We start from the raw sequence: 21,889 nt of genomic DNA on the forward strand, positions 1-21,889 counted from the left end.
TTATTCGTCGTCGCCTTCTCGTTTCCTCTTTCCTGTCGGAGCAGGCCCCGTACCCGCTTTTTTCCCGGGGCCCCAGTGCGCTGTCGGGTTGTTTTGGTACCGGACAATCTTGACCTTGGATGATGATGTGACCGATTGCGGATGATGCTTGAAGTTCGCCTCCGCTCTGCCACCGTACAATCAACGTCATATCAGAAACCCAATGGGACATGACGTACTTGGGCTCCTTGCTCAGCAGGTGGATCGCAGGCGAATTCGGTGAGATTTTGTCCATCCGGACAGGATTTTTCTTGATCCAGGAACGGAAGACGTCATGTACGTCCGCGAGGGTCGCTGACGTCTTGAGGGAGCCGGGGCAAGCATGCGATCGTGAAACTTTATGCCCAGCATGGAGTAGCGCGGACCTGGTAGATAGTTGAGTAGGTGAATCGAGGCGCGGACAATGCAACCCACGACATCCCGTCCAACGGTGGACATACGCAATGGAAGTGCCCAGCAATTACTGACGGAGTGAAGTAGAATGGTTGCGTGAGTTCCTATGGGGCATTCAGGGCGTTGGTTGCGTCAATGATATCGGGAACCAACCTCCTTCGCCACGGTGAGCATGCCCTTCATACGGGTAGAGGTGCCATAGCTGGAGGAACTCGCGTCGACATGGTCCAGCACCCTCCCGATGAAGCTAGGATCGTGGATAGCACCCGACCACATCGGCCCTGCTATCTACAATAGCTGAGCACACTGCGTGACAGCGTAGTAATTGCACATACATGCAGCTTTGAGTTGCATTCTGGACAGTTGTTAGCAACTGGAGGTCCGGTGTGTGCCTTGAACTGCAAGTTGACGTTGCCGCTAGGCTGGTGGACATTCTCGACAATCCTCCCGAGGGGTTGCTCGTACCAGTGCTGACAACCTGAGCAGATGTAGTATGTTGCTGTCTTACTGCCGAGCAATGATGAAGATTACTCTAGCCCTCGAATAGCGTGATCTACCCACCTGAAGGCCTTCTTAACCTCAATCGGTGCTGAGAAGATGCGCACGAATATGCGCACGTAGAAATCGATGGACAGAGAGAGTACGGGCTGGATATACCGACCGTATCTCGATGCAGACGTCGACAGAGAGTGAAGCACGAGTCGAAGGGCCTTGTGACTTACGGGTAAGAAAAGGCAATTGAATACAACAGCAAAAGCGAACATACCGCTTCGTGGCAGTACTGTGCCTTGACGGGCAAGCCGCCGTAGTTCGAGAAGCTGTAAGTAGTGCAGAGGTCAGACTAGATAAATGTATGGATTGAGACCAACCCACCACTTCTCCGGATAGTTCACGGTTGCAAGGACAGAGAGATCTGTGCATGTCACACAGAGAAGACCTACGATAGCATGTCAGTGTATTCGCTTGATGAGAGACCTGTGAATGGGTAACCTCCGTCTTGGACGCATTGTATGCCGGCATCGATGAACGGTGCAGCAGTCCCATACGGATCCAGGTCCAGCACGTCGACACGGTTCCTCTCAGTTCGGTAGTTGTACATCAAGGCACTAATGCATGTCAGACGGCTTCCTTTCGACGGAGCGGACCGTGCATACCAAGCGTCCGACTGGTTAACTCTGACCCTTCCCAGTTGAGGCTTCGCAGGACCGTTTTCACGTTTACCCGGGGTCTCGCTTTTTGTAGGTTCTGGTGCTGCGAGCCCATTGAGTTCCACATTGCGCTTCATAGCTTCGACCGCGGAGGGCGAGAGGTCGTTCGCTATGACGTATCTGTCACGCCCAATCAGCAATTGGCGACTAGGCGTGGGGACCTGCATACTTGACAAGTGGGATCTCCTTCGCATAGCGAATGGAGCGCAGCCCTGTTGCTGACAGTGCCTCGAGGATCACGCTTCTGTAAGGCTGGTACTGTAGTTCACGCAGTCTTAAAATCAGTTAATCACTGGAGGATGAGTGTGCATACCTCCGGCTGCTTCTTCGTGCTGGGCCCAGCGACGGGCTCTGCAGTAGCAGGCGCTGTGTCCTCAAGCTTCACCGAACCCTCGCCCGCAGCCTCTTGTGCACTTCCAGCTGCCGGCGCAACGGCTGCAGCGCCTTCCTCCGCTAAGCAGCTCCGTCTCAGCAAACCAGCAAACCAAGTAACATCCAGCACCACACAATATCCCAGACTCACTTTTCACCCGTTTCGCCTTCGGCCCACGCTCCGCCTTCTTCGCCCGCCTCTCCTGGGTTTGCCTCCATTTCGCCTCCTTCTCTTCATTCAGCAGCTCGCTCCATGTGCGGATGCACGCGACGCTCAGGTCCCGATTGAATTCCTGGACGGGGTTCAGGAACGCCTGGTTCCCCGGCGGAAGAAGGATACGGGTGGTATTTTCGGTGTGGAGTGTGTACCCTTCCGGTATGGTGATCTGCTCTGGCTCAGATGCAGTGGCCATATTTGAGCAAGGCCGTCGATGGAAGCAGTAACCTCTACCAGTACGGAGATGAGCAGAGAGAGGAGGGAGCCTGGGTCCGCGAAGGAGAGTATCGATGCCTCTCAAAGCCACTGACATGCTGGCAAGGATTTGACGCGTTGGCGCGTGACGCAGGGACTCTGTCTTCGTCCATCGACGCGACGCGACGCGATCGGCACACAGGCTCCGCCTGCGCTCATCAAACATGCGTTGCGCACTTTCCGTCCATCTCCTCACAGACCAAAATGAACAAAAATCCATAGTCTACGGATAAAAATGCAGTAGAGATACAGTATGTGTAGGAGTCCATGGCATATGTAGTAGCGACGACGAAGGACTGACAATAAACATATGTAATGGTTGAAGGGGCCCGCCGAGCGACGGCTAGAAATAAGGTCGGCGAAGGCAAGGCGAACGGGCGAGGTACTAGTAATCAAAGTCCTCCGAGATCAACGTGATGTACCCGCTCATGTCTCCCCGGCGTATCCGACCAGGGTCGATCTGTGCCGCGATGATCTTACGCACGACGGCATTGAGCGTTACAGGCCCACAACCTGCGCACGTCTTGTCAGCAATGAAACTTTGTCGCGCACGTAGCACAACAACTCACATCCAACCACAATCGCACCCTTAGCCTGCTGCACCTCATCCGCCAATATCCTATCCAGCTTCGGCTTCCCGGGGCGCGCGTGCTCCGCCAGCAAGCCGACATCCTGCATCTCCTGCTCATCCAGCTCGAGCTTGATATGCTCGCCGCTCTTGCTGCGCGGCACGTCCACCTCGCTGATCAGCGCCGCGAGGCTGCCCGCCTCGGACCACGCGCTCATCTGCGAAGCATTCGAAAGTGTACGCGTCATTACGTGTCCGGATGCACCAGACGGACCGGGCACACTCATGCTTACCTCTGACGACCGCTTTGGATTGTGCGTGGGCGTGGGCGAGTCCGAGAAGCCTTGGAGGGTGCTGGTCGAGGAGCTGGGGACGAGTGTTGAGTGCGGTGATTGCATGGACAATGGTGATATCGGGGAATAGGGTAGTGCGGATGTTGGTGACTTCGCTGGCGATAGTGTATCGACGTCGGTATGGATGGGATGCAGTGTGTCTCGACGTTGTTCCTGTGCGAAATTAAGAGACATATCGTCGCTGGGATTCCGGTCGACAAGACGGACTGAGGAGCCTTGCGCTTGCATCGGTGGATAGTGGTCGTTCCGGCTATCGCGCTTCTTCTTCTTCGACTTCAAGAGGCCAGCAGCCCGCTGCGACGCTGCTCTTCGCAGCCTGCCCTCCCGCTTGACCGACTGGTTGAATTGCGTCTCACCCGGCATCGCCGTGTCGTCGTCACCCTCGAAGTTCGTCAGGTCAAGCACATGTTCCTCATGCCCCAACTCGCCATTCTCCTCATGAAACTCGCCCGTGTAGTAGCTGAGGTCCACACAGCTCTCCGGGTCCGACTCGTAGTCGCTGTCAACAGACGCGACCGACGCGGGACGCTCGTTCGGCGAAAGGTGTGTCTGGCGCGCAAACCGAGGCGCGGGCGGGGCAAGGACGTCGTTGTCGGACGGCACGCGGTGTAGCGCTGGCTGTGGCTGCTGCTTCGGGCGAGCCTTGATATTCGTGACGAAGATGTCGACCTGAAGCTCAGGCGCAGGTATCATCGTCATGCAGCGACGCAACAGTGTAGCACACCACTGTATGTGACCTATGCAGCGCCGGCGCGGATGTCAGCCCTGCGTACTACCGATGACGATCGGGGCTAAGACGTACCGAATTCGCGTACGAGCCATACGAAGCGGACACGTTTCGTCTTGAAGCTGGGCTGGCCCCAGCCACCCTTCTTGCCGCCCAGATACTGCCCGTCCCGGCCGGACATGCAAAGCGTCATGAACTGCAGCACCGACAACGCGAAGCTGACACCAGACCCGCCCGCGATGAGGAGCACTGTCGAGTACTCGCCCCAGCGCGCCCTCGCTGCTGACCCGCAGGGGCCGTCGACGAACGTCCGGAGAAGCACGCCTCTTGGTGGCGCGATTGTGTTCACGGGCAGTTGCACGCCAGGCGTATGGTTCTGCCCGCGAGCGATCATCGTCGCGACCGCGTCCCAAAGATGCTTGGTCCACCCGTTCTTCGCGCGGATGAGGAAGACGAGTTCCCGACCCTCCTCGTTCGGCGCCTCCTGGTCGCAAATAGTGGCATTTGTAAAGGGATGTGTCGTTAGGCGGGATATAGCAGGGCACTGGACGAGGAAGTGTTGTCCAGGCGCCCAAGGCAAGTACCCCGGGGTGATAAGCCGGAGGCGGATTGTGCGCCCAGGGAGGAGTTCGGCGTGCGCGAAGCCTGCGGGTGGGACATACCTGCCTGACGCGCCGAACGAGAGCTTCGCGGAGCGCGCGAGGGCGATGTCTGCGCCGAGCCTCATGGCGTGACTCGCGGGCGAGTTCGGATAGCTCTGGTGGAGGAGAGGGTGCGGGGAGAGCGGGGAGCCGAGGCGGGCCATTTCCAGCTGCTCGGGCGGGAGAGGCGCACGGACGGGCGGTTGTGCGAGCGTCTTGGTGGGTGCGGGTCCCAGAATAGCATCCAAGTAGCCATTTGTGTTCAGCCACCACACGAACCTCCACGCCCGCTCGCCCACCCACACCGCCAGCGCGCCCCAGCACCACCACCACACCGGCGGGTGGTGCAGCGCGCTGAAGATGAGCGTGAGCGGGACGAGGAGGACGTGAAGGCCATAGAAGATTTCGTAATGCAGTCGTCGGATCGGTCGAAATGAGGAGAATACAAGCAAGGTCATTACCCCGAACGCCTGCGCACGCTCAGCAACCGCTGCGAACCGGTTCCAAAATTAGGCACTCACAATCCAGCCGTAGATGAAGTTGGTGTAGCCCCATGCGTAAGTGTAGACAATCTTGCCGGTGCTCGGCCTGTGCTCGAGAATCAACTGCACGCTCCAGAGAGCGACGTGCATCGCAGAGCAGAACCAGATGAGACGGCCGATCCATTTGTGTAGCCAGGCGAGCTTGTCGAAGTGGATGTGCAGGACAAACGGCAGCGAGAGGATGGCGAACGGGGGTCTCTTGAGAGCGAGAAGGACACACAGAGGGAACAGCGCGAAAGCAATGACACCCGTCCTGTTGCCAGACGTCCACCACGCCTTGCGGATGGTATAGGCAGGTTGGTACTTCGTCAGGGCACTGAGATCGAGCGTAGTAGCCCTGGCTACAAGCACGGAAGTGGTGTTGTGCACGTTGAGGAGATTAGAGCCCGGAGCGAAGTAGTCGGGCCCGACAAATGATACAGCCAGCGTAGCGCAGACAAGAAAAGTGAGCGTGAGGATTTGGGCGTTGGACGGAAGGGGGAGGGGCTGGCTATGTGGTTGGCCTCTCTGCTGGGCAAGCTTAAGAGCATGCTTCTTCCTCCATGTCCTCCGGCGCAGTGCCCACTTGCTCCAGAGGGCGCCGAGCCAACCCCCGCGGATACCAGTGAGATGGAAGGCGGCGTACAGCACGACAACGGCGGCGAAGGCGGTCCACAGAACGAAGGCATATGCCATGCTGTTCTTGGTTAGCACGTGGATGGTGAGGTAGGCGGTGATCCATTCCCGGTCGTCTGCAAAGTACGGAGTGGTTGGGTTCGGGGTCAGGGAGGTCGTGCTGAGCGTAGCCATGGAGTCTGGCGGCGCGCTGGGTCTGCCTGCGCTCTATATGTTCGGACGGGCTGGTGGTACGTCTTGGAACCACCCGGGAGCCAAGTACAGTTTGCCGGGATGGACTATGTGCGTAGAGGGGTCCAGGCGCGAGTGCGAGGGGGTCTGGGCGTGCAGACAGCGTGCAGAGGTCGCTAAGGCGCAGGCGGCGGGCGGGGGCGGTGAGGAGAATAGGCTGGAGATATTATACGGGGAGGGAGAGCCGGCGGCCGGCATGAGAGAGAGGAGGGAAATTCAACGAGAGAGAGGACACATCTGCTTCCCTCTGCACGTATTCGCGTAGACGTCGGTGTACGGCTCCCGTTAAGGTGTGCCACCCGCCACAGGCGCGCACCTGTCGCCGGTCTCCCTCTTCCGAGATCCCACCCAGATCATCCGGCCTCTCGTCAAATTCACGCCCGTCGCTGTCTGTTCCCGCCTCGTCACCGTCTGTTCCCCCCTCATCGCCGCCCGCAGCGAGGCGGCAGCGGTGCGCTCGACGCCTCCCGCAGCAATCTCAGATCTCAGCCATATCCAAGCACGCCCAGGCTGCGCCCAGGACCTGCCGACGGCTCAGGCGATGTGCCCATTCAGGTACCTTGGCACACATGCAACGCATCCAGGAACACTGCTTTCTAGTTTCGTATCCTAATACACAACGTACAAGCTACTATCTGTGCGGCGACGCGATGCCTGAATGCAGTTACTCGACGGTCTCTCCCGAGCGAACCTGCCCGAGCATATCAGTCTACACGACACGGCCGACAATGCACGCAATCGTACCTCCTTGCCCGTCTTCTTGATTTTCTCGAGGACGGTGTCGTACGGGACCGCACCCTTCACGATGACTTCCTGCTTCTCAAGGCTAATGTCCCACGAGTCGATTTCTTGACCTGGCGAGGATGCGAGCGGTAAGCACACAAACACATCTCTATTCATAGGGACGTACCGTCCGCCTTCGCCTTCTTCAACGCCCTATCGACGGCACCCGAGCAACCGCCACAGGTCATCTATATTCGCCATGTACCTCGCCTCAGATCCTACTCTCGGATCAGCTAAAGACTCTGCGCACCTTGACGTCGAACTTGTAGGTGTGCGAGGCCATCTCGAGTAATCTGGTTCGACCGCACAGTCAGCCAACCTATCTGCGCGACGTCTGACGAGTCCGTACATTACTGATCAACGATGAGGGGGGCGATGCAAGTGATGTAGTGGTGGTACACGGGGAAGGCTGTTGTGAGAGATGCGCTTCCCCGCTGTGCGATCTTATACCGTCGCCCACGTCAGGCGTTGCCGCACAAATCACGCAGCTTACGCCAACTGACTACGGGCTGAGTAAGCTCGAAACGCAACTCATCTGTAGCACACTTGTCCCAAACGGGCAGATACTGCTACGATGGTAATCTCGGCATTTCGCGCGCCAATTGCGCACGAATGGCGCCTCAGGACGAGTGCAGAGGTGTGCAGGGGATCAGGTAGCTTCGCAACTGAGAAGGTTGCTGTGGGAGCAGCGCCGCTTGCACCTGGCTTGCACAGCGCGATCGCTGCAGCCAGCTGCAGCCGCACCTCAGCCGCACTCATTGAACGTCTGATTAATATGGGCCCGCTGACTACGGAACGGATGGGATAGAAGAACAGCAACCACATCCTCGGATTGCGCTCGGAATCTACGTGTACCCAATTCCCCGACATTATAACCTAGCTGTACTGTGCATCGTTCACGCGTCGTCCCACTGGCAACGGGCCCCGGCCCCCGCGCGCATAGAATGGCCACGGCGCGCGATCGCTCCGCGACTGCCCATCTCAAGATCTCCTGAGTAACGTAGCATCCTCGCAATCGGCCCCTGCACATGCGCACGCATCTCATAAGCGAGACGTCCGTAACGCGTCCGCCATCTCGACTTGCTCATCTCCCTCGGTCGCGACTGCTTCCCACCCCGCGCCGGGCGCTGGCCTGCCACGGAGCCGCGAGAAGAGGTTCGTGAAGCTCCCTGCACGGGTCGCTTGGTCAGCGCGTCTTCGCGGGCCGGAACATGATTCACTCACCTGCGAGCCCAGATTCCCCTGAACTCCTCTGTGTAATGTAGTACACAGGGATGCCCACGAGCACGAAACCTTCCGAGACATGTCATTACCGCGGAGAATCGGACCAGAGAAAGCCGCACAACGTACCGAGCACCGCTATTGCTTCTAATGGCGCGGCTATGATCGGCATGCATAGCAAGAAGAGGCACACCTATGTCTCGGTGTCAAGCAGGCCCTACTCCGCGGCAGAGACTCCCGACTTACGGCACAGAAGATCAAAGGAGTGGTGATCCACGTCTTGTACGGCCTATACAGCGCGTTGCGTCAGACAGTGCTCGGGACCGCGCGCAGAAAGCGCACTTACCGCTCCAGCATCGGTTCTTTAATCCGTAGAACCACCAGCCCGAGAACCTACCAGCTGCATTTAGCTATTGAGCCCGAGGTGGTCCTACGAGTACGCACAGTGATAAAGTAGAACGCCCATGAGGCCACGACCGCGAAGTTGATGAGCGAGCGGAAGCCCCCGCCGATGACGATGAACAAGAGGGTCAGTGTCACCTGCAGACACATCGCGTTCACGGGTGTCCCGAGCCGCTTATTGAGTCGACCGAACATCGCAGGTAGGTAGCCTTCTCGTCCAGCAGCGTAGATAAGGCGTGAAGCGGTGAATGACGCGCCTGGGGTTGGATACATCAGGTCAAAATTCAACAACAATCGGGTAGTGACACTTTTACCGTTCAGGGCACCGAAGCAAGAGATAGCCACCATCAATGCGAATGGGACGCCTCCCACGGGACCGAATAATGCTCGTCCAAAGTCGAGCGCGACTGTGTTGCTCCGTCCTACGGTGTTCTGCACCCAGTCCCGTCAGCTCCAATAATTCAGGCGAACAGGTGATAGTACCTTGTCGAGCACAACGAAGTAAGACAGGTTGGCCAACAGGAACAACAGCTACATGCGACTCTCAATACATTGCCTGCATAGGCCATGGGCACAAGACTCACTGTGACGATAATCATACTCGTGTGGATCGCGCGAGGTATATTCTTCTCAGCGTTCTTCATCTCTCCACCAACATAGTTAGCTTGGTCCCAGCCATCAAATGCCCAGAGACCGGAGTACAGCGCGAGCGCATAGGATGAAGGGCTGGTGCTCGAGCCGGCGAAGAGCGGTTCGGTGAGCGAAGTCGATGCACGACCTCTAGCCAACTGGATGATCCCTAGGATAGTGATAGAGAGCTGTAGAGTCAGGGATCAGCGAAGGCATGTAAGGAGTGTATCCTTGTCTCTACGCACTAATGCGGCTACCTGTATGGATGAGGGGTGAGGTCGCACACGACACGTACTGACAGAGACGCCTCACTTTGACGGTCGTGAACACTATAGCTGTCCGTGGGCCCAGATTAGGTGTAGCCACACATAGTACGGACACCACAAGGACTGCCGCAACTGCAGTGAGTTTGATGGCCCACTGAGGAATGTCATCCGGCGATACCTCAGCCTTTGCGGTGTGGAAGAAGAGCCGGTTCATGTATTCGGCGAAGATGAGGCTGATAACAGCATTGCCTCCTGGAGTCCCTCTATGAAGCAATGCATACATCCTGTGAAATGAGGGAGGACGAACCTGGTCTCAGTGCAATGATTGCTGTCCACGCGAATAGGTATGCGACGAGAGGGCCGTATGCGTATTGGAGATATGCCTGCGCACCTCCGTTCACCGGTATCGACGACCCAAGCTCCGCAAAGCTGCTTGCTCCAGTCCATCCCAGAAGACCCGCGGCTAGCCATACAACAAGACTTGCACCGACACTATGCGTATTCGCGACCACTACACCGGGTGACGAGCTGCCGGCGGGGTCAGGCATCAGGCACAGACATGACAGTGTTCAGTTGCATGCTCACAAGATGCCGGAGCCAATTTGCAGCCCAACGATGAGTGCAATGCCTGCGTCCAACCGGTTCAGCCACCATGTCTCGTCGAATCCGTTATGCCACGCACCACTCGCTAAACTGAGATTTTTGGGATGCGACTCTCCACGATGCGTATCAGGTTCACTGAGACTCGCTGTGAGTGGTAAAAGGTCGGCTTGGAAGTCGAACCCGCTAATGGAGTACGACCGTGCGCGCGAGGAGATCGGTCCGTCTGCAAGTAATGGACCTTCGGAGTACTCGAGCTCTCGCAAGGAGTCGTCTGAGTCTTGCGAGGCTCTTGGCGAGCGCCCTGCCAGCTTATAGCTTGAGCTGGAGATGTGCGGACTGGATGGGGATTTCAGGGCATCGAACAGAGGCGTGGGGGACGACGGGTTCATAGAATCGGACGAGGTCAGCACTTCGGCGAATGCAGTGCCGCAGTCGTGGCAAGTTCGTGGGCCTATAATCTACAGCGAGGGATGTGCGGTGGAGGGGAGTGGACGAAGATCAACTACAACGAGGCTAGCTGCACCATAGACAGTTTGTGTTCCGTTTCGTCTCAGTTGCCCGAACAGCAGGCGTCTAAGTTATTACACGGCGATCGAAGCCATGCCCACGTGTCCGAGGACAACCTTTAAGTACCACACTTCGCGCCCCCTCTGCGGCGCATCACCGTAACAAACCAGGCTCTTACGTGCAAGGCAGGGTGTATGCATGGGCGGACGGAAAAGGCGACGATCCTGACCCAGGATGTCAATGGTGATAGGAGCGAAACAAACGCAGCAAACGCCCCTCACGGCGACTGGCAGGGACTTCCTCGTGTGCTCAGCTCAAGCTCAGCTATGAACCATCAATCGGCGCCAAGTCGAAGAGGGAAACTTCACTTGTACGACCTCATAAAAGGCGAGATCATCGTGACGGTGTGCTCGAAAACATGGTCGTCATGTATTATGTGCGTTGTCGAGTAATGCCTGTGCGACTATCGTGTGGATGTCTACGAACCGTTCTTGACAAGCTTCCATACCCTGGGAATGGTTTATATGAGCTCGTAGTATACGATCGTCTGTAGCGTGCACGGAGCTGACCTGCAAGACTCGTATAGGCGCCAGTCGTCCCGATTGCCAAACATTCGTAAGAGTGCCGAGGGCAGGCATCCCAGCAACAATGAGACTGCCAGAGGCATTTTGAGCCTCCTGCGCTGTAGGATCTAACCATATCTCTTCCCCAACGGTCGACTACAATGCGTTAGAGACGGGCGTTATCCTGAGCAAAGCTATAATACTTACTGCAGAGCAAGCCATGACTAGGCCGAGCATCTCTATGCCAGCGTCCGCCAACGCAGCGCTCGCAGCGACCGAGCCGGATGCAATGCACCCTTCGATACCGTCATTCTCGATGACGGTGAGAAAGATGTCTATTGTAGACTTTGGAAGAAGCTCCAATCTAACAGCGGGCAGCAGTGCCTGCTGTATTTGGACTGCCAGTGATCTATCTTCTGCATCCTGCAGAAGGCTCCAGCTCTGCGTCAAAAAGAATGGTGAGTGGACTCACGCGTATTGGCGCTCTTCTACGAGTACAAGAGAAGGGTGCGAATTTGACCTCAACGTTCAATCGTCCATTCTCATTGTACACAGTAGTCTTGGATTGTCGAGGTCCATAACTAGGACATTGTCAGAACACATAGTGAAGGAAACATGCGGCCGGTAATAACTGACACTGCGCAAGCGATCTTCGTGTGTTCCGTCTCAATGTATGCAGACCCATTTGCCTGACTGATAAGTCCTGCCTTCAAGACTGAGGGGAACGAAAGAATGAGTATTGCGAGTGGTATGTCATGATAGCTACCATACATATAGGTCGAATATCTCCTGCTGCCCGCCCTTGACGCGACTGGCCGGGCTTCCATGAAGACTCGGCCTCCTCTTCGTGGTCATAGACTGGAGGGAAGCTTTCTTCGGGTCCATTGATACGTCTTCGATCGAAGTTGCTTTGCATGGCGAGCGACGAGGGATAAACGGGGAGCTGTGAGGTGGTCTAAACACTTGAAGCTTGAAGGCAAACGCTGCAGACAAGAGCCAAAACGCGCGCGAAGCGGCGAAACACGACGCACGTGAGCATGGCATAGCGAATCCAATGTCATGGGCGCTTGCGCGCTGTAAGCTTCCACCCACTCTCCACATCTACGCTCATGAAGGTCTCATTCTCTCTCGCTAGCAGCAAGGCCAAAGTCGCTGCCAAGCCTGTCGGAGAGACACCGTCACTCAAACGCTCCGCTGCCTTCGCATCGTTAGACGATGACGAGCCCGTCGACGCCGCACCCACTGCCTCCGACAATCGTAAAGTCGCAGCCAACAAGAAGCTGGTCGCGCAAAATGTCGAGTTGTCGAAGACGATGAAGAAGCGTATGGAGGAGGAAATGAAGGTGGACTCCTCCGTCTTCCAGTACGACGAGGTGTGGGAGAAGATGCAGCAAGCGAAGCAGAAGCAGAAGGAGGCGAAGGAGGCGGACGCGAAGGAGCGAAAGGTGAGCATTGGTCCCCGCATTGTGCCTCTCAGTAAGCCAACGAGCGCTGATTGACTGAAGTCTATTATCGCAGCCCAAATACATCGACAACCTGCTGCAGTCTGCTGCTACTCGTAGAATTGACCACCTGCGAGCCGAACAGAAGATGATTCAGCGAGAACGAGAGTCTGAGGGTGACGAGTTCAAAGACAAGGAGGCCTTCGTGACACAATCGTACAAGGACCAGCTCGCTGAGACGCAGAGAGCAGAGGAGGAAGAACGGCAGCGAGAAGGTGAGCGGTCCGGACCCCGTTTACTGTAGGTTCGTTAGCTCATCCACTCTCCTACAGAGGCCGAGAAGAAGAAGAACAAGGGAGCTGGCTCCGGAATGGCTCACTTCTACCGCAAACTTCTCGATGAGTCCGAGCAACAGCATGAAGAGGCGGTAGCTGCTGCTGCTACGACGACGAAGCCCGCCATCGGCCCTCAAGGGCCCAACCTGACGATCACGAAGCCTGTCGACTTTGTCCCCAAGTCTGACGTGGACCTGGCGAAAGCTGCAAAGGAACAGGGGAAGGATGTCGAACTCAACGACGACAACCAGATCGTCGACAAACGAGAGCTCCTCTCGGCGGGTCTCAACCTCTCAGCACCGAACACGCGGAAGTTCGGTCTTCAGACTATCAAGAAGAATGAGGGGGAGGAGCAGCCGCAGGTCCACCGTGCAGTGGGAACTGCGGCAAGTCGCAAGGAGATCAACGAGCGACGAGCACGAGAAGTCGCGAAGCAGATGGAGGAGGAGCGCGAGCGATTGCTCAAGGAGAAAGAGAAAGAGGAGCAGGAGAGTATCAACAGAATGGCTGCGAAGCGGAATGATGAGGAATCAGTCAAGAGTGCTCGCGAGCGGTACTTGGAACGCAAGCGACGGAGATTGGAGAAAGGAGTTGCAGACCCTGATGGAGAGACGTAGTCCACCCGACATTTCTTCTCTGCTGGAATATTTGTTTCTACTGTTGTATTGCTGCTACATCGCGGCTGTGTGTATCATAATATAGGCGATGTAGGCTACGATTAAGTCTCGCTGGCAGGACTGTTGAGTATGTTCTAACTCTGTCAACGACTCGTGATTTTCGTGTCAGTGGTCCGGAATATGCTGTTGAATACAGATAGTGCCTGTCGTGCTGTCGGTCGTCGTATTGAATCCTCGTCTAGCATATGCGTGATGAACGACAGCAACTCAGGTGGTTGGAAACCAGTCAGCTGGATCCTGGAGAGTGAGTCTCAAGAAGCCAATGCGTCGATACATACACTCACCTGCGATGCTTTCAGTATGAACATGCCCGATGCCCAGACGTCGATCTTGTACGGGTCAGAGCATTCGCCGTTCTCGACTTCGGGAGGCACCTCTGTGGCACGCAAGCACCTGATCCGCGCGTTGGTCGTATCAAACCGGCGGCTCAGTTCGAAGTCTATGCATGCATAGCGCATCTTGTTGTCCGTGACCGTATTGCGGATAGATATGTCGAGGTGCGCAATGCGATGTGCGTGCATAAACGCGATGTGCTAGATGTCAATCGTATGTCAGAATTGGCCGCGCGAGGTAGTATGCCAGCAGGGAAGATATAATACCTCTAAATGCTGGCGTATTATCCCGAGGAAGTCCTTGAGAGTATGTGGAGGATCGGCATCTAGATGCGGCGACCATTCCTCCATCACTAAGAATGCGATGTCGTCGGAAGGTATCTCGATCCGATCGAGAATTGCTACGATACGTGAGTACACAATGCGAGACCAAGTGATACAGAAGGCAACATACGAATACAGTGGTTCATGGGATGCTCGCCGACGGGAGGTGACGACAAGTAGCGCACGACATCGTATTCACGACTGCGTAGATGGACCGCTTTGATGACCACAGGTGTACCATCTACGCAACGAGTACCGCGAAATAGGTTCTCGGGCTGTAGGGTTCAGAACTGCGTAAGTCAGTAGATCCCAACAAGCAATAATTAACCACGGACCAATCCGACGTCAGGACATAGCTCATCATCACTCCTTCCACTACACGCCCGGAGATAACCTGGTAAATCGTTTGGTGCACAGCGTCCTTGAGATGCTAGGCTCTCCCAGTATCGTTGATATAGCTGTTTCACGTCGCGGCATGTGTCCAAACGAAACCCGCGGCGCTGGATTATGTGCCGATGTCCACACCAGTTCGGGTAGACGCGATGGTTCACATCGTCTTCTTCGTCTTCCCCACTTGAGGTAGAACATGAGGATAGCCTAGACGCGACGCTCTGCTGGTCGCGGGTACGCTTGCGGGTCATCGACTGGTAAGATGACCGGAAACTCGATAGCATGGCAGGCCAGTCTAGCCGAGGGGAACAAAGGAAGCGAAGTACGCAGTCTTCTGCAAGTCGGTCTTTATGTTGACCAGAGCGATGACCAGTCTTCGAAGCCCGACAACACAAGCGGGGGCCGACGTCAAAACAAGGGCCAACCTGGGGTGTGTATATATCCACCGCTTGAGGCACCGGACGGACGGGCTATGCTTCTGGAAGTGGTGCTTGACTGCATGAAGGAGTCCGATTCGCACTGTATGCTGACAGCCGCCTACGACGGGTAGGCAGCCCCATATCAGGCCTGACGTTCCTGCGTGAGGCGCGGCTTGGGTAGCGCATACAGTAGCGCGTTCTCAGGCAGCGGAGGCCGGCGTCGAGCGAGACCATTCAAGGGCAAAAAGTGACAGATTTGACCTAGAAAACGAGGAATGCGGTGATGGCCCAGCGATGACGATTCCGGATAGAGTATGAATCTCACACTGTGGGCGGCCGACGCATCGCGCACGATGCGGCACACCCAAATAACGGCACAGCCAGGCATCGGCTGCAGTGTGCCACAGATGAGTCTGTCGATAGAGAACGCGCCCGATGCAGACGTCTTTCGGAGACACGAGAGGCAAACGTTGGAATATTGGCAATAGGAGACACAACCATCACCGCTGCTATCAGAGCCAAGTCCAAGAGAGGGACGGAGGAGCGCTCGAATCAATAAAGCTCATAATCGAGGCGTGGGAAAACATGTGGCTGCTCGGATCGACTGGCCATGTCCGAGCTGCTCGGCCAACGCTCGAGATGGACGAGGGGACCAAGACGAAGAAAACGGTCTTCGTGGGCGGCATTGGCGACGATGTCGACGAGACCGTGCTCGTTGAGTCCTTCTCACCCTTTGGTGCGTCATTCCTTATCGTAGGGTGGAGAGTGTTCCTGACCGAGACATGCTACCCAGGAGACATCATAGAGGTGCAGATACCACCAGCACCCACCAACCCCTCGCAGCCGAACGGTGCGTATCAACACTCCTTCCTGAAGTCAGCTATCTCTAATGTATGCTCTCAGAGGTGAAGCACCGGGGCTTCGCCTTCGTCACGTTTGCTTCTACAGCCGATGCACAGGATGCCATTGACAACATGGACCTGAACGAGCTTAAGGGCCGCGTATTGAAGGTCAACCTTGCTCGACAAGTGAAGGCGCCAATACAAGGTGCAGGAAACAGAGCCAGTACGTAAATCTTTTTTGTCCATGCAAGATCTGGTGGCCAATACTCCACACTACAGTCTGGGAGTCGGAAGACTGGCTCCAGCAATACGCCAAGCCCCTCAATCGCAGCGGCGGTGAGCACACCTTTACCATATGCTTCCACGGGAACTGGAAATTGACGCATAAATTAGGTCACACGCTACGTGCAAAAGGAGGAGAGGGCTCCAATGGTGCAGAGGGCGAAGAGAACCCGGACGCAGACCAACAGGGTGACGAGAACGCTATGGAAGAATAGTCATATGTACATTACCGCAAGAATTCAATACATCTCGACGCTCTCGGCCTTACGCTCACACCTCAACTTCTCAAATATCGATGCGCATCGCTCTTATAATGACCACAAAGGGCGCGCAAAAAGGACGCTATAAAGATTTATCCTTGAATCACTATAGGCCACAGCTCCTGAATACGAGGCACTGGGGCCCGTAAGGATTCTTCCGGTTGAGAACGTCCGACAATCAAAATCCACGCTCCTCTTTTATGGTCGGCAACGGAGACTAGCTCCGGTCAACATTTCGCTAATGGGGTACGCCCAACACCCTGGATCTCATTCCCCACATCAATACTGCCGGCCGGACCGCAGCTGGTGTCGCTGGGAATACACCCCGAACAGTGAGTCGTGCAATGCACTACTCTGCTCGATGCTAGTCATTGGGGACGCAGTATGCCACGCAACGGCCGCCGGTGACGCGCGCGAAGGAGGCAGCGGACACATCGATGTCTAGGAAGGCCGCGAATGTGACCAGCGTCGGTGGGAAGACGGCCTCCCATTAGACGATAGCGATCGCTACCGCACAGGGTGTATCGTTCACTCAGGCGAACCTGGGGAGACCTGGGGCCATCAATAGACAAGATGTACACGATGGGATGGAGTCAAAGGTCGCAGCGTTCCGTCAGACGATTATTCATACACATAGTAGTACAGCAAAGTCCTCACAGTAGCACAGTCAGCGTATGGAAATGATGGCCGTGATCAACTCTAGAAGGAGGTGGCTTGGTTCATGTCCGACTCCTCGAACTGGGCTCGAGCGCGCTTGATATCTTCCTGCATGAAGAGCAGCTCCTCCATACGGGCCAGCTTCTTCGAGTCTGCTGGCCGCGACAATGCGCGACGTAGGTCCTCGATCGACAGACGTGCCTTGTTCTTCCCGGGTGCGAGGGCAGTCTGACACTGCGATGGACCATGAACACAAGGACGCCACAACTACGAAAGGATACTACGCACGATGTCCACGATGTACTCGACCAGGATCTCCTCCATCACGTTGACAGTGTCATTTGCGGGGTTTCTGTCGTCGCCAAAGCCGTACATCAAGTTGCGCACTAGCACCGTTGCTGGGTCAGACAACGAAGTGTACTAAGGCGGATCGACATACGCTCTTTGGCAAACAAGCCTTTGAAGGTGGGCTGTCTCCTTGAGCTCCGTGTAGAGGTGAGCCCGGTTGCAGACGGGGTATACGTCTGCGCAAATGTATATTGTGCGGGCGCCGGTCGAGGAGGTATGGTCGTCGCGGGAGTCGTCACAGTCGGTGTGCTCGAGAACGTGGAAGTCGTCGCTGCAGGCCTCGCAGACGTCGACGCAGCTTGCTGTTGTTGTTGTTGCTGCTGTTGTTGCTGCTGCTGGGGATGCGCATAGTAGCTATACGCCTGGTATGGCCATGCAGCTCCGTAGCTTGTTACGCCTGTAGGTGGGTACGTCTGGTACGGTGTTGTCGGATATGTCCCTGTCTGAGGGTAATTTGCGTAGGAGCTGTACGGGTATCCCGTTCCCGTGTGAGGCGGATAGTAGGACATCCTTTGAGAAGACGACAAGGGGTACGGGGTACAATGTGAACGTTGTGGTCGTTGAGCCAACGCAGTTCACATTGTGCACCGGCGCCTGCAGTCGGCTTTCGCCGCGTGCGTGCATTGATGGCGCATCACACAAGATCTTGTCAAGATCATCGAAGGCGCTCTCCGCAGCTGCGCAGCGTACATGAGGGTAAGTTAACTTACATACAGTTGTGTTTGCAAGTACTTCTGTCACACTATGGTTTGCGATGAACCTGAGTTTCTCGTTGCCATCATCGCTCGAGTTGCTAGCAGAATCCTACTGATACAGATATGATACAATAAATTAAATGGGCGGTGGCCATGATCACCATCCTGCCCCCGCCGGTAAGTTCAAGTTACAGTAATTCCTCCAAACGAACCAAAACCTGACCACTCAATCGTCAGCGGTGCCCAGCTCTCGCCTACACCTATCCTGCCGAAGCAAGTAGTCGAATCGCTCTGCGTTTTGCACTGCCCACCAAGGTAGTTGGACGTATGAATGCGTCAAAGGATATGGGCCGAGTAACCGGTACAGGCTATCGAATGAATACGCTTCCTGCAAAATAATGCGGTGGTAAGTACTGGGCCCATGATTGATTGAACACAATGCTCACTGGGTACATATCGAAAACATCCTTCCCCTCGCAGATCTTACGCTGGATTTCGGACGACTCCAGCTGTCTCTCCGGTCGTGTGACACGGTCGTAATGACTATAGCTTTGCATCTTGAAGCGGAAGTCCTCCAGGTACTTGAAACACCATGAGCAATGCCAGCCCGCGTCGGCCAGGATCACGTCGCTCTGCCGTCCGTGCGAGTACCCGTAGTACTCTGTCCCGGTAGGGTTCCATGTCTTGACTGATGCTCTCCAGGAACCCCCTTCCTCGACCTCCGGTAGCATCCGCACGAACGAATACATGAAGTCGCGCAGCCTAAGATGCAGGACGCCTGGGTACCCCTCACACGCGCGTACCAGCTCGATGGTTCGGAACGAGGGTATCTCGTCGACGTCCGCCTGTATGAGGAGATCCCCTGCCTTCGCACCCTGCGCGCGAAGGATGTCGTTAATCTCCCGGCGCGAGCGCCCCTCGTTCTGCCAGGTCGCATCTGCATGTCCCGGTCCCGGCGGGTTGGGCGGCAGGTAGATGGAGCGGTAGAATATCTTGTCGGCTGCCCATGCGAACCGGTCGCGATTCTCCGCGAAGACCAACGGTTTGGGCAGCCCAGTGAATGTGGAGTTACTCTCGACAATGATGAAGTGGTCGACGACGGTGTATAGCTCTCGTATGCGGATCTCCAGCAAGTCCAGCTCCACACTGAATATGGTAGCGTCCCATACTGTGACATCGTTTTGTCGTCTCTGCCAGCCATGCAGGTCGCACAGGTCGCTGGCTGATACATTTGGATGGTCGTAGTGGGGGATGACTTCAAACGGTTTCGGTGGCTTATCCCATACAGGGCGAAGCAGATACCCGAGGTCCCTCAGGACCGTGCCCGAGGATAGAATGAATGTGGTGATAATGGTGACCAGGCCGACCAGCAGACAGAGACGCGCATGTCGTCGTACACGTATGTTGCGAAAGAAGGAGAAGGGTCGGCGTGCTGAGGTTACGGCGGGCGCAGGGAGAGGGACATAGTCTGTCATTGAGGGCGCTGGTCAAGCAGCAATACGGGGGAGACATGCTCAGGCTGTCCTGGAACGTGGCCGTGCTCGGGCGTTTGCTTGATGCCATCCTGCATCGCTCCTCCTCGATCGGCCTTGGCTATATGTAACCTGCTTGGCGCCTGCTCAGCGCTACAAAGTTCAGCGCAGAGGACGGCATGGGTCGATCAACCGAAACCGTAGAACTGCAGGCTGCACTGCAAGTGCAACTGCCGGGCAGCACAGACAAGACACAGTTTTGACTTGGTTTTGACAGCAATTTCCAAAGCTGTCCCCGCTCTGCCTGGCCCCGACCGACTCTCCTCCTCGGACGCGTCGATCACACTCGACTGCGAGCATTCCTGCTGAATCACTCTTACAGTAAGGCCTACATAACTGTACATACATTCGCAAGCAGTCACATATTTCGTCCAGTACACACTACCTCAGGTTGTACACGCTCGAACTCAGTCATCGTCGTCTGCACCCTTCTTCGCCTTCATTTCAAGGTTTCGCGCACTCTCCATCATTTCCTTCAGCTTTTGCCATTCGATGTTGATGACGCCTCGTTGATCGAGCCAGTCCATTATCCCGTCGGCGTCAGAGAGATCATCTGGAGGTTCAACGCCCCGTGCAAAGGCGACGCGAACGAAGCCACGAGAACCGGCGCCATTGCGCAACTCATCTACTTCCTGATGCAGTACCTTGAATAGAGCATACTGGATACAGATGAGCAACCACATACAGAGCGGAGGCAATTAGTCGTACTGACCTCCCAATGCGAGAATCTGTGAAAGACCCGCGTCCTCGCCGCACAGAAGCGACCAAGGTTGAACTCCTTCTTCTGACGGTGACCATGCCCTTGGTCCTCGTCTTCGGAATCTTCCTGCTCCTCGAATGACTAATTGTGGGTGGGAGTCAACCGTGAGGGACAATTTGATCGCCAAAGCACAACTACCACGAACCTCGAAAGTATCAGGTTCGTAGGCCAACCCACTCAATCTACCCACTCGAGTAGACATTCGGGAGCCGAGGTGACAAGCGTCGCAACCTGGGTCGGCGAAGTCCAGCTGGTATATTTCGAGGTCTGGATATGTCTCCAATGACTTTTTGTAGTCTGTCCGCCAGACTGACGACGTAACAAGCGAGTCTCGCATGCCCACGAGTTTGCGCCTAGTGATTTGGAGGGGTACAGAGAAGTATTGGTCTGACAGGTGCCCCATTCAGCATCTGCCATGAACGCCAGGGAGAAGGAGGAGCACGTACTTTTGACGAGGTCCAGTCTGACAGACTCTCTATCATCTGGTTCTTGTACAGCAAGGTGGACGAAGAATTGGCAAATTATTTTGAAGTGATGTAGCAAGTCTTGGTAGGTGTTCATGCTGAACTCGGCAGGAAGTTCTGGCGCAACGGCATTGTCGTCCTCGACAATAAATGCGCCATCCTTTTCCGCGTCTTCAACCTCGTCTTCCGTAGTGTCTCCACCGTTGTATTTGCTAGGTCTTGCAACAGCGAATGGCGCGCCATCGAGCTCGTCCTCGTCCTCGTCCTCGGACGCAGAAGCCAAGGACTGTCCCCGCTTCTTACCTGTAATAATATGTAGACAGCTACGACAATTGAGCTGGTCAATTGACTCACGTTTGAGCCTCTCCAAGTTCTTTTGAAAAGCAGACTTTTTATCACGAGAGCGCAGGCGGGTTTCGATTATCCCTGGCCGAAGAATCAGCGTCTCGTGGATGTAAGGCCACGCTGCTCGTCCTCACTTACTATTTTCATCGACCTCGTTCAGTAAGTCTTCTTCATCTTCCTCTGGAGAAGGTGGTCGCTGGCCTCTCACCAGCTTTCGTTTGCGAGGCTGCACCTCCTCGTCCTCATCATCCAAGACCACAACTTCCTTCCGCTTCCCGGCAGCCTTGTTACTACGCTTCCGGGTCGGAGGCACACCCGTCTCCTCCTCGCTCGATTTCCGCGTCTCGTCATCTTCGTCGCTGTCAGCTCTCTGCTTCCTCAATCTGCGCTTCTTCACAGGACGTCGCGGGGAGCTCTTCGGATCGTCCTCCTCTGTGGAAGTATGTGCAGCTTCGAAACGTATTGCTCCGACGTCGCTGCTCTGGCTGCTATCCTCGTCGAGCTCCCCATTCGGCGGACTGGACCCGCGTCCTCTGCCTGATTGACGGCTTCCACTGGCACGACTTCCGAAGAAGGCGACGAGCGTGTCCTGGTGTCTTTTCTGAGTACGCGTGGCACCTCTCTTCGGCATGGTACTGCGTCTCACGTT

The 21,889-nt window shown here is 55.9% G+C and overlaps 11 protein-coding genes across 11 annotated transcripts; 2 read left to right on the forward strand and 9 right to left on the reverse strand.

Moving 5' to 3' along the window:
* Nucleotides 1-2,425, reverse strand: C8Q71DRAFT_853152 (N2,N2-dimethylguanosine tRNA methyltransferase; the record flags this gene model as incomplete). Its single annotated transcript, XM_047926906.1, has 13 exons — nt 1-166; nt 219-404; nt 454-536; nt 586-720; nt 768-939; nt 994-1,142; nt 1,199-1,250; nt 1,306-1,369; nt 1,423-1,538; nt 1,587-1,760; nt 1,810-1,898; nt 1,954-2,093; nt 2,164-2,425. 13 exons carry the CDS (start codon nt 2,423-2,425, stop codon nt 1-3), a joined length of 1,788 nt encoding a protein of 595 aa, XP_047783658.1.
* A 361-nt stretch (nt 2,426-2,786) lies between these two features.
* C8Q71DRAFT_212318 (ferric reductase like transmembrane component-domain-containing protein) lies at nt 2,787-6,543 on the reverse strand. The gene is made up of 4 exons (XM_047917049.1): nt 5,295-6,543; nt 4,208-5,243; nt 3,054-4,142; nt 2,787-2,997 (listed from the first exon to the last, which is right to left on the reverse strand). Exons 1-4 carry the CDS (start codon nt 6,102-6,104, stop codon nt 2,870-2,872), a joined length of 3,063 nt encoding a protein of 1,020 aa, XP_047783659.1. The 5' UTR covers nt 6,105-6,543; the 3' UTR covers nt 2,787-2,869.
* Nucleotides 6,544-6,825: 282 nt separating this feature from the next.
* Nucleotides 6,826-7,227, reverse strand: C8Q71DRAFT_853154 (copper chaperone taha; the record flags this gene model as incomplete). Its single annotated transcript, XM_047926907.1, has 4 exons — nt 6,826-6,852; nt 6,906-7,015; nt 7,072-7,132; nt 7,195-7,227. The coding sequence occupies 4 exons, from the start codon at nt 7,225-7,227 to the stop codon at nt 6,826-6,828; spliced, it is 231 nt and encodes a 76-aa protein (XP_047783660.1).
* A 672-nt stretch (nt 7,228-7,899) lies between these two features.
* Nucleotides 7,900-10,630, reverse strand: C8Q71DRAFT_211936 (L-methionine transporter). The gene is made up of 14 exons (XM_047917048.1): nt 10,146-10,630; nt 10,049-10,091; nt 9,771-9,991; nt 9,510-9,715; nt 9,443-9,454; nt 9,152-9,385; nt 9,051-9,098; nt 8,882-8,999; nt 8,610-8,824; nt 8,512-8,558; nt 8,412-8,454; nt 8,295-8,358; nt 8,169-8,237; nt 7,900-8,113 (listed from the first exon to the last, which is right to left on the reverse strand). Exons 1-14 carry the CDS (start codon nt 10,453-10,455, stop codon nt 7,986-7,988), a joined length of 1,758 nt encoding a protein of 585 aa, XP_047783661.1. The 5' UTR covers nt 10,456-10,630; the 3' UTR covers nt 7,900-7,985.
* Nucleotides 10,631-10,998: 368 nt separating this feature from the next.
* Nucleotides 10,999-12,052, reverse strand: C8Q71DRAFT_699817 (mRNA transport regulator 3; the record flags this gene model as incomplete). Its single annotated transcript, XM_047920088.1, has 5 exons — nt 10,999-11,292; nt 11,344-11,559; nt 11,609-11,717; nt 11,773-11,851; nt 11,908-12,052. 5 exons carry the CDS (start codon nt 12,050-12,052, stop codon nt 10,999-11,001), a joined length of 843 nt encoding a protein of 280 aa, XP_047783662.1.
* A 193-nt stretch (nt 12,053-12,245) lies between these two features.
* Nucleotides 12,246-13,530, forward strand: C8Q71DRAFT_853156 (coiled-coil domain-containing protein 55-domain containing protein; the record flags this gene model as incomplete). The annotated part of the gene is made up of 3 exons (XM_047926908.1): nt 12,246-12,581; nt 12,655-12,853; nt 12,911-13,530. The coding sequence occupies 3 exons, from the start codon at nt 12,246-12,248 to the stop codon at nt 13,528-13,530; spliced, it is 1,155 nt and encodes a 384-aa protein (XP_047783663.1).
* Nucleotides 13,531-13,601: 71 nt separating this feature from the next.
* Nucleotides 13,602-15,205, reverse strand: C8Q71DRAFT_212537 (kinase-like domain-containing protein). The gene is made up of 5 exons (XM_047917050.1): nt 14,582-15,205; nt 14,377-14,521; nt 14,190-14,323; nt 13,875-14,123; nt 13,602-13,820 (listed from the first exon to the last, which is right to left on the reverse strand). Exons 1-5 carry the CDS (start codon nt 14,918-14,920, stop codon nt 13,674-13,676), a joined length of 1,014 nt encoding a protein of 337 aa, XP_047783664.1. The 5' UTR covers nt 14,921-15,205; the 3' UTR covers nt 13,602-13,673.
* Nucleotides 15,206-15,694: 489 nt separating this feature from the next.
* C8Q71DRAFT_853158 (RNA-binding domain-containing protein) lies at nt 15,695-16,394 on the forward strand (the record flags this gene model as incomplete). The annotated part of the gene is made up of 5 exons (XM_047926909.1): nt 15,695-15,791; nt 15,849-15,905; nt 15,959-16,120; nt 16,177-16,233; nt 16,291-16,394. 5 exons carry the CDS (start codon nt 15,695-15,697, stop codon nt 16,392-16,394), a joined length of 477 nt encoding a protein of 158 aa, XP_047783665.1.
* A 744-nt stretch (nt 16,395-17,138) lies between these two features.
* Nucleotides 17,139-17,953, reverse strand: C8Q71DRAFT_699389 (TFIID-domain-containing protein; the record flags this gene model as incomplete). The annotated part of the gene is made up of 3 exons (XM_047920071.1): nt 17,139-17,330; nt 17,385-17,482; nt 17,536-17,953. The coding sequence occupies 3 exons, from the start codon at nt 17,951-17,953 to the stop codon at nt 17,139-17,141; spliced, it is 708 nt and encodes a 235-aa protein (XP_047783666.1).
* A 177-nt stretch (nt 17,954-18,130) lies between these two features.
* C8Q71DRAFT_733683 (glycosyl transferase) lies at nt 18,131-19,935 on the reverse strand. The gene is made up of 2 exons (XM_047922344.1): nt 18,586-19,935; nt 18,131-18,527 (listed from the first exon to the last, which is right to left on the reverse strand). Exons 1-2 carry the CDS (start codon nt 19,612-19,614, stop codon nt 18,366-18,368), a joined length of 1,191 nt encoding a protein of 396 aa, XP_047783667.1. The 5' UTR covers nt 19,615-19,935; the 3' UTR covers nt 18,131-18,365.
* A 143-nt stretch (nt 19,936-20,078) lies between these two features.
* Nucleotides 20,079-21,871, reverse strand: C8Q71DRAFT_853161 (uncharacterized protein; the record flags this gene model as incomplete). The annotated part of the gene is made up of 6 exons (XM_047926910.1): nt 20,079-20,330; nt 20,384-20,512; nt 20,577-20,818; nt 20,878-21,198; nt 21,250-21,321; nt 21,379-21,871. 6 exons carry the CDS (start codon nt 21,869-21,871, stop codon nt 20,079-20,081), a joined length of 1,509 nt encoding a protein of 502 aa, XP_047783668.1.
* Nucleotides 21,872-21,889: the final 18 nt, after the last annotated feature.

The sequence above is a fragment of the Rhodofomes roseus genome (genome assembly GCF_022264815.1).
Source record: "Rhodofomes roseus strain CIRM-BRFM 1785 chromosome Unknown C8Q71scaffold_2, whole genome shotgun sequence".
NCBI classification, from domain to species: Eukaryota; Fungi; Basidiomycota; class Agaricomycetes; order Polyporales; family Fomitopsidaceae; genus Rhodofomes; species Rhodofomes roseus.

Bases quoted from the DNA above. Each gene is read 5' to 3' on its own strand.
- C8Q71DRAFT_212318 (XM_047917049.1), bottom strand. From the start codon at position 6,104: ATGGCTACGCTCAGCACGACCTCCCTGACCCCGAACCCAACCACTCCG. The intron at 5,244-5,294 runs GTGAGTGCCTAA...GAGCGTGCGCAG, and splicing joins ACTTCATCTACGGCTGGATT to GCGTTCGGGGTAATGACCTT. The intron at 2,998-3,053 runs GTGAGTTGTTGT...AGACGTGCGCAG, and splicing joins GGGTGCGATTGTGGTTGGAT to GTTGTGGGCCTGTAACGCTC.
- C8Q71DRAFT_211936 (XM_047917048.1), bottom strand. From the start codon at position 10,455: ATGAACCCGTCGTCCCCCACGCCTCTGTTCGATGCCCTGAAATCCCCA. The intron at 10,092-10,145 runs GTGCGTGGCATA...GGTTGGACGCAG, and splicing joins AAATCTCAGTTTAGCGAGTG to GCATTGCACTCATCGTTGGG. The intron at 9,099-9,151 runs GTGAGTCTTGTG...AGTCGCATGTAG, and splicing joins CGAGTATGATTATCGTCACA to CTGTTGTTCCTGTTGGCCAA.
- C8Q71DRAFT_212537 (XM_047917050.1), bottom strand. From the start codon at position 14,920: ATGCTATCGAGTTTCCGGTCATCTTACCAGTCGATGACCCGCAAGCGT. The intron at 14,522-14,581 runs GTCCGTGGTTAA...TGAACCCTACAG, and splicing joins TATGTCCTGACGTCGGATTG to CCCGAGAACCTATTTCGCGG. The intron at 13,821-13,874 runs GTGAGTGTATGT...TCCAGGATCCAG, and splicing joins TCATACTGAAAGCATCGCAG to CTGACTGGTTTCCAACCACC.
- C8Q71DRAFT_733683 (XM_047922344.1), bottom strand. From the start codon at position 19,614: ATGACAGACTATGTCCCTCTCCCTGCGCCCGCCGTAACCTCAGCACGC. The intron at 18,528-18,585 runs GTGAGCATTGTG...ATTATTTTGCAG, and splicing joins ATGTTTTCGATATGTACCCA to GAAGCGTATTCATTCGATAG.